General features: G+C 37.0%; 1 protein-coding gene across 1 annotated transcript in view; it reads right to left on the reverse strand.

Annotated features, from left to right (window-relative positions):
* Nucleotides 1-9,188, reverse strand: part of MRVI1 (murine retrovirus integration site 1 homolog) — a 30,545-nt gene that overhangs the window by 4,745 nt on the left and 16,612 nt on the right. Inside the window, exons 10-17 of the mRNA XM_010145257.1 lie at nucleotides 8,542-8,662; nucleotides 6,765-6,795; nucleotides 5,540-5,680; nucleotides 4,217-4,348; nucleotides 3,314-3,455; nucleotides 2,595-2,644; nucleotides 1,401-1,508; nucleotides 171-238 (exon numbers count right to left, since the gene is read on the reverse strand). Coding sequence (XP_010143559.1) covers nucleotides 171-238; nucleotides 1,401-1,508; nucleotides 2,595-2,644; nucleotides 3,314-3,455; nucleotides 4,217-4,348; nucleotides 5,540-5,680; nucleotides 6,765-6,795; nucleotides 8,542-8,662 — 793 coding nt within the window. The remainder of the gene's footprint in view (nucleotides 1-170; nucleotides 239-1,400; nucleotides 1,509-2,594; nucleotides 2,645-3,313; nucleotides 3,456-4,216; nucleotides 4,349-5,539; nucleotides 5,681-6,764; nucleotides 6,796-8,541; nucleotides 8,663-9,188) is intronic.

Raw genomic sequence — 9,188 nt, forward strand, 5'->3', positions numbered from 1 at the left:
GGTAAAACAAGTTGCCAGATGGATGATGAATCAAGCTAGGCCAATATTGTGTCACTGATTTCAGTATCTTAAACCCTGGTATAAACTTCTGTTAGGTAAGATAGAAAGTATGTAATTTTAATTTCATACTAGGATTTAACAGGCAATGAGATGACCCAGAGAAAACTCACTTTTCTAAAAGTGCTGGCAGAACAGGAGTAGATGTTAGATTGCTCCTTCCATTACTAGGTGATTCAGACTGTAAGTGAAAAAACAGCAATAAATGTTACACCCATGAATTAATTTCAAACGAGTCTTTGGTAAAATGACAAAGTCAAGGCGCTGCATAAGGTTTTCTTCCCACACCCATGAGCATGTTGTCTTTAATATGGAGCTTCCAAATTACTCCCACTAACCACAAACAACGGACTTGCACATTTTTCTGTGACATTCCCTTCCATCCTGATTATTTTTTCCAAAAAAAGAAAAAGTCAAGTCTTTCTTCTTCATATATTTACCACTGAACAGTAAAATTACTCTATTGTTTCTCTCCATATTATCCTAGCAATGTTACATTTTTAGCTGAGTTTTCAATGAAAAATTTTAAACAAACATATATCATCATAAATCAAGGTAAACAAACACACTTGGTTCCTGAAACAATTCACTGAGTACATAATAACTAAATTGCACAAACAGATTGTTTTCTTAAAACTGAAATGGAATTACCATCTCAGCAAAATCTCTCATTTAAATAGCTCTGAATTTTCAACAGAAAACTGCATAATTTTCAGGTTATGTGCCATCATAGCTCATCTCTGAACAGCTGGTATGCCCTGCAGTTTTCTTTCAAAGCATTTATATAGATTAATTAGGTTCAGATTAGATTATCATTTGACTCATTAAAATTTTATAAACAAAAAGTCAAGGCAGAGGCTGATAGCTTCGTTAATCCCAGATCACCACGGAAGCTCTAAATTTGTTCCACATATATTTCTGTACATTAATTACATGTTTTTCTGTTTAGTTGACCTTTTGGCAATGAAAGGAAGCCATCCAATTACCTATGGTTTCTCGTTAAAATTTCTCTCCTGCAGTAGACAACTATTTTTAGTACTTTTTTCCAGTATGCTCCTGTAGATTAAAAGCCAGATTGCCTCAACTAACTTCTAATGCCACTGAGTCATCCCCTATCCCGGTTCAGCCTGTGTCCGAAGTGATCATTTATGGGGGTAGACTCTGAAGGTATACGTCCTTTACACACCAGGAATTACCTTTGTCCACCCCCTTCACTAGGATGGAGTGAAAACACGTTAAATCAATGAAAGGGCTTACAGTTTTTAGTAGCTATGGCGTGGCCCCATGGAAAAGTGGTTTAGACAAAAAGCAGTATCTATCTTTAGAATGTGGAGTTTACTTACTAGGGATGGCATTGAAGGTATAGATGAAGCTGTTGGTGACTGACCAGGAATGTTTAAGGAGTTGAATTTAGGAACAACAGCAACACTGACTCTCCTCCGAGGCATATTCTATGAGAAACAACATTTTTCTCTTTCTATCGTACAAGAAGATAGACTGAAGAACAATTCAACAAGTTAATGTGTGTGGCAAAGATGTAGGTTAATGTCCCTTGGGGGAAAGAAGAGTTGGGAGTAAAATTAAGATAGACGACTGTTTGGGTTGCGGTTTTCCTTAAAACTTCCTCTAATACTGTCTGGTATGTCAAGTGCTTAGTCTGGAACGTGTTGTACAGGGATGCTATTCTTTCCCCCCTGCACTGGAAGCGCAATAGTGTAAGTCACGCTACAAATATGTTCTGAGTTTATATTTTCAGTTGAGTTGACACTATGATATATTGTACCCACAATGATATATTAAATTGTAACTTATAGAAACAATAATAGCCATTTCCTCCGCAAAAGAACAGAGCCTTCTCCTTCACCCTTGAGTTAGATATTTATCTAGCATCATGCAACACTGCTTACATTTCCCAAAGACCACGGAATTTCTTTATATGATAAACACATGCTAACTGTACATAATATATTCTAGCTCAAGTATACAGATCACGTAAGTTTTTGCTGTCATTAAGTAGCCAAATGCTTCATCCTATGATATACGCTCAGTAAAATCTACGCTTCCAACTGAGTAAAAATCCCAGTGTTTATAGCATCTAAAAGCTTCATCTTAGTGCATATCCAAGAACTTCTAAGATTCCACTCTAAATAACTTTGCAGAAAAGGAGTTAAAGACAGATTCAGTAAATATATTGGAGTCACCTACTCCATGATCCTGATTCTAGACACAACCAACTATAGCCATTAATTAATGACAGTGTTTATCTCATGTATTCATGAAATACTATACTGGAGAGACTGCATCCACCTTAGGCAGGCCGTTCTAGGGGCTTCCCTCCCCTTTATTATTGGGACTTGAATTTGTCCTTGTGGAATTTTATGTTTTCTTGGGACCTTGTTTCAACTTGTCTGGTTCTCATTCTGAAATTATATTGAGAATTTACCAGCACTATGTTTTGAACACAGCCTATAAAAGTGTATGTAGACAAAGACATTGCACTACATAAAATGTTCATTTTCTTTATATTGTAGAAATACCTTTCCAACAGTAAGAGACATGGATCTAGATGAACGAGGTACTCCATCTTCTGCATAAAAACAGTAGATAAAGAACAGTCTTAGACTACATAAGTATCTATAAATAATATTAATAAAGCTCTTGCTTGAGTTTCAAATTCAGATACAGTATATTTATACAACGTCTGTAGTGATTGCATTTTTATCTGTTACACAGTTCTGGTCTCAGTTACTCCTGCAGGAAAAATCTGAAATGATTGCAAAAGTATGAACCATTACCATCTTTACCAAGATCAGGCAAAAGCCCGCTATTTGCCTCCAAATACAATTTCTTGCAGAAGAAAATACTCGTATTTCACTTTCCATCAAACTAGGAAAGAAAAGCTTGCAAAAAGAAAAAAGTCTTTTTAATAATGACATTTTGCCATCATCTGTCATCTAAGAGGTAGCTGCATTAAAACTGTACAAGCCACACATATGGGCAAGAGGCCAATGAAAATGTCTTTTGAGCTCATCAAAATTTGGAAAGTGATAGTGATTTTAAACTACTGTACTACAGCATTAAGCTTGGCTTATATGAAATATTTGAACTGTTTTATCTGTAACTTTTTGAAATCTACTCTTCTAGATCAGGACTATGTGAACAAGTTTTACAGTACTTATTTTTTTCCTCATTAACAGCACCAACACTTCCCCACCAACACAGAGGCAAGACAAAGTCTTGATTATTTTTTTTTTACCAGATGCACCATAGCTTCTGCTAGAATTCTGATTGGCTAGTTTCTTGAATTCCATTAGTTCAGCATGATCCTTTTCATATGTTCTTTTCAGATTTTCCACATACTGCATCATTACTTCTGTTGCCTTTGACATACGCTTCTCCTAAGGAATAAAAGAGGGAAATACTCAGGTGACCTCTACACTTCTCAAAGAAATAATTTGCCTCTATTCATACGCTCCCTGTCCAGGCTAAATCTGGAATAGTTGGTCTTAAAAAGAATACTGATACCTCCATGACTGAAAATTCCTAAGCTAATTAGAACACAAATACATATGCATTCATATATATCCATAGAACATCACAGTTTATTTTGCCATATATTTACACAGTCTACCTGTGTGCCTGTCTTATTAGTTACGTGGTATATGAACATTTTGTATTCTAACCCCTGAAGGTCCTAGTCACTGCCATCAGCCTAGTTACTTTTGTGGGCAGAGGCAACGGTCTTGAATCTGGGAGGGTATTGCTGTGTTCTTTATGCTTGCTCTGTCTTTATAATCTTCATAGTCGTCTGACTAAACTATTGCCAAAGGCAGGTGGCTGAACTAGATGAGGTTTTTGACCCAGAAAAGTTCTCTTATTTGTGCTGCACTGATTTTAAATAAGTTTGTGATGCAGCTGTAGTTCTGAATAACATATATGCTTCTACTGTACAGATGTTGAATAGCTTCATGGGTAATCTTCTGTTTGAATTCTATTTCCAGACTGAAATGTTATCTTACCTGACATTAAAATAATCACCTTTAATCTGTTGAAATGGCAAATAAAGTTCAAAGGGCTAACATAACCTCCAGCTACGGCTGAAAAAGAGGAGTAAACGTGTGCAGTCAAGATACGTATTAATACACCAGGATGTTCTTACCTGGCGAACAGCTCCAACCATCTCAGCACGACTAGATAGTCTAGCAGCTAAACGCCGCAGAACTGCAATATCCTCCAATAGCTTCTGGTAAGCTTCTCTGTGTTCATAGTGATGCCATAAGTGAGCTGAAGACTGCAATGGAAACACATAAGCTTTATCATCATGTCTTGCCACTTTCAGTTCAGATGAAAGTAGCCTGAGCCGTTGAAGTGGGGTAGAGATACATTGGCAGCGCTACAACGTGGACAAGCACACAGAGGAGTGCCATCACTACCACCACAGATAACCCAGAGCGTGCTGCTGCCCTGTTTCAGAATGGTGCCTCACCACATAGTGCAGGCACACTGCAGTGTTTGCAATACGTTTCCTTCTGAAATTAAAGACGAATCATGCCTCGCTACCTGTGAACTTTACAAATGCCAAGTTTATTTGAACTACTACTTACAAGTGATTCCTGAAACACAAAGAACAGTTTAATTCACTGAACACAAGATGTTAAGAAGGTCATTTATGTTCTTTCAGTTCCATGATACTTCACTTATTAGGAAAATAAAATGTTAGAGCCTCAAGATTCCAAATGAAAAAAAGTAATAAAAAATTAACATGGCCTGTAAATCAAGTGGCAGTTGCAATTTCTTACATTTTCTTGATCAATACACACAGAAGTTGACACATCTCAGAGATATATTTGTCATTTCAGTTAGAAAATCCAGAGAAAGCTGGCAAGAAGTACTGAAAACTGCTGCTGATAAAAGGGCATGAGGGACAGCTGGAATGCAAGTGTACTCAGGCCCATAACCTGATCCTGAGATTGCATATAGCTCTTAAATAATCCTCACTGTTCCTTTCCAATACTGCCTTCTCTTTTCTGCAGTTAAGAGGTCTTTCAAGGCACAAACCTCAGGACTCAGGCTTCAGATCATTTCAGTATCTCACTTAACTGGACACCTCAAATGTACTGCTAAAGGTCTTGCCCAGGAGAACATGGATCAGTGCTCAAATTGCAGTTCTGAATGGTCTTGGCTTTGTTGCAGGCTTATTTCGAGACTTGAACAGCAAACTGATAGAATTTATTCCAGAGATCTGCTAGATGTAGGCAACATCCTCAGTGCATTCCCAGCAGCGGTGGCCCACTCTGGCAGAAAAGGCTGTCTCTCGTGTAGAGCAGTAAGCAGTTTACAGTAAGGAGCACCAGCAGCAGAAAATGTAAGTTTTGGGATTAAATTTGTAATAGGTATAAGCAAGCACAAGCCACACATATTTCAAATGTGTGTGCACTTTCATGTACACTACAATTCAGAAGAAGAATTGCTGTTTTCTTACCGTAATGGCTGCTTTAAAGTTTTCCAGTTCTTTCTCAGCATTCTCTTCAGTAAGATTTCTCTCTCTCTCTGCTTGGTTAATTCTAGATTCTAAGGTATAACTATCATTTCTAAAGGCCAAGGAAAGCTGTACAAATACATTCTGTTTGGATTTAAAAAAGAGCATTTTTAAATAAGTGTTATAGTAATGTAATTTCCAATAACAGCTGATGAATAAGGTATGTGTTTAACAGACTTTGGTGCTTAAATATGCATTGAAACAGAAAACTGAAAATATTTAAAAAATGAGATTGTTTCAAAAATCACTTCTCTCTATTTCCTCTGACATATGAATGAATGTATTACTGCCTCTTTTCCTGAATGTTTTTCTGGGAGATCAGTGGAACAGGGACACAAAGAAGGAAGTAGCCTAGCAGAAGTATCATCATCACAATGGATGTGTTTTCTAGCTGGACTTCCTCCAGGGGTCCCCAAGGTTTTTAAACAGATAGTCTGTGCAGAGGAAGTCCAGGGATGAGCTCACCATTAGCACTGTTTTACCTAAGGGATAAACACCTGCCACTGAAGCCAGCAAAAGATTAAGTGCTATTTTATTCTCTTGCACCCTGCTTTTAAAGATGGTTTCTTTCTTTACCTGATGCATTATTTCTTAGGATTAATACTTTGCAAAGCACAAGGCACCAACAGTTCCATTAGATTGGAGCTACATACAGATATTTTTATTATTCTTTTTTCCCCTCCACATACCAGTTAAACAAAGGCAGCAAGCTAAAGAGCGACCTATAAAAAAAAGTAATCTTGAACTGAAAAAGTAATAATTACGTAAACTAACTGGAAGATGTCACAAAAACTGCCCCAACATTCCTATTGGCCAATACAAAAATGCAACTTAAGTCATTTAGTTTCTGGTTTCCTTTAATCTCATTTTTGCTACTACATTAAGTACACTCTAATAATTTCTGAACTGAATACCTATTTTATTACAAAGAATGCACAAATGTGCATTTTGCTTATTCCTACTCTAAGTCTTTTTACAGTTTATATTGCCTGGGACAATTGCCCATATTTCATGAAATTGTTATTTTGATGTATATCAATATGGGGGTTTTCTGACAAATATATTTTGGGGAAAAAAAAATCCCATTACCTGGTTTTAATAACCACCCTGAGACTTAGTAACAACTTACAGTTGAGGCATACATCTAAAATAGTTTAAGAACACTTACCTCAACTTCTTTTTCAGTAAGTGCAGGGGGGCTAGAAATAAAAGCAAAAAAATTTTTTTAACATTTTTAACATTTTTATTAGTTTTGTCTCTAAAACCAAACCTATCATAATATTTAATCAAAAAACAACAAAAGACATCTTCCCCTTAAATATTTTATGGTTTCTTTTGGTGAAACCAGTATTTAATTAATTCAGTTGTACTTGTTACGGCTAAATCCCACGGGGTTTTTTTAAAAGCAAGAGCACAGTATCACCCGAGTATCAGCAAAACTGTATGAAAGTTCCTGGTGCCTGCAAATACTGCTGTCTGCACTACATTGTGACAAACTGCGGGCACAAGAGCAGGGCAGAAGTTACCCTTTTGGAGTTGCGAGGGACTTAGCACGATATACTTTAGATTATTATCTTTACTTGTTTTCCTTCTATTAAGAGTTGAAATGTCGTGATTGGGAAGTTTGATTACAATCAAGCAACGATCTCTTCAAACTTCTTCACCTCATGCACTCATTTATATAAAATGTGTTTCATAACAACTGTTAAATATTTATTTCATCTGCACAGAGAACACTTCTTGACTGCTTCAAATGATTGAAGGCCTCTTATTTATAGTATAAAAACACGTGGGTGAATTTAGGAAGTTTTGGTCAAATATGTTTGGAATTGTTTTAATGTCTAATAAGACTTCTTAAAAATGGTTTTATTTCTTTCAAAAGAAAAGGCTTATACAGAAATACAGAAGAAATATGGAAGAAGCTTTAATTCTAATACAATAGAATAAAACAGGCTCGGTCTTTAAAGTTACCAGCAGCGCAAGGCATGCAGTGAGAAATGCTACATTTGAGCTTTCTTCCCTGTATTTCTTGGGCCAGAGCAAAATATTTTCTGAAGTTACGGACTTCTGTATCATTTTAAACATAAGCCTCCTCTCCAAAAAGCAAGATTCCACTTAACTTCTGTCAAGAAAAAGTCAAGTTTGCATGCATAGAATGAAAATTGGTCTTTTCAAGGTCTGGAAAAACACCTGGCAGGTATAGTCCATTATGACTCCTTCTCCGAAGAGTATGAACTAGGGGAGTCCCTTGCTATGGATTCATTGCATTATGCCACAATAGCTCCAGTTTCAAGTGATCTCTTGCGTGGCGCTACCTTACACATCTATACCACGCAGACATACTGTTTCAGGCTGTGTAAGAGGGAAAGGAGAAACTCCTGAGCCATAGCAGGTGTTCAGCAATCTGTTGGCAAGTGCCTGCTTGCGTAGCCCAAGATCAGGGAATTCACAAATGAGTCCTTCAACTGCGTTTGCAAAATAAACTCAATTCCCATGAAAAATCATCACCTGTAGAAAAACTGCAGAATCTTCCCATGCCCAAATTTTACCATTGGAAAGCATTATCTGGCCTGATTACTTTTCTGGGGGAAGAAATACTAACACTTTCAACATGAATATATATCTACAGCAGCAATCCTGAAAACCGGGAGTGGACAGACCAGTGGAAAAACCTGTGTAATAACGTACTTGTAGCATGCAAGTTGGGTTTCATGCTTTTGGTGTAGAACTTACTTTCAAAATTCCAAGTTTAAAAGTTGGCCAGTTATTGGAAGTTGGTGCACTTCCCCAAATCTTTCAGAAAATCTGTGTTGCACATACTAAGATGTAGCAATTTATCTACTTGTATGGATCCCCTATGAATTGAGCTCCATAAAGGGATTCACTGGAAACCATTAGTGTGCCTTCCCCCGGATGATGTCTTTCTGCTTCTAATGATCTTTTACCTTCCTGGAAGCGATTTATGCACTCGTAGTTTTCGCAGCAATACATCAGGAATGCTGGGCATGACATCAGAGCTATTCTTTGTCTCTTCTTCTTCAGTGGGGGAAGGGAGAGGTGAAGGGCCTAAAGACATTTTCAGGTAAAAAACTTATGTTTGAAAAGTTATGCATTAGCTATTAACTATCAGCATCTCAGAGCCAAACAGGACCTTTTATCCTGATTGCGTCCTTTTTAAAGTCTATGAAGCTTTCACCCCAACTCTACTGGGAGCGAAAGCGAACAACAAAAAAGGTTCATCTCTTTGTGCAAAATGTTACTTCCTTTTCTATATACGGTGATCATCACTCATCTCTCCTTTACTGCTAAAGATCCCCTGTCTTCCTTTGGGCAACAAAAGTAATCAGTAAAATTGTCATTCTTTATGAGGAAAGACTGAAGTAATATGGGCTCTGACAACCTCAGAGGGAAGGTTGGGAAATAATTGCTATATTAATATTTTGCTAGAATTCAAATGAACCCAAATTCATTACTGGAACATCTAACTTAACATTTTGCATTTGTGCTTTACCAGTACAGTTACATCGTTTCTAGAATATTTTAGCTTAGATTTTGTAACAGAGCACTGTCATTTATCAAGGCTTTAAACACC

This window comes from Buceros rhinoceros, unplaced genomic scaffold (genome assembly GCF_000710305.1).
Source record: "Buceros rhinoceros silvestris isolate BGI_N320 unplaced genomic scaffold, ASM71030v1 scaffold1871, whole genome shotgun sequence".
NCBI classification, from domain to species: Eukaryota; Metazoa; Chordata; class Aves; order Bucerotiformes; family Bucerotidae; genus Buceros; species Buceros rhinoceros.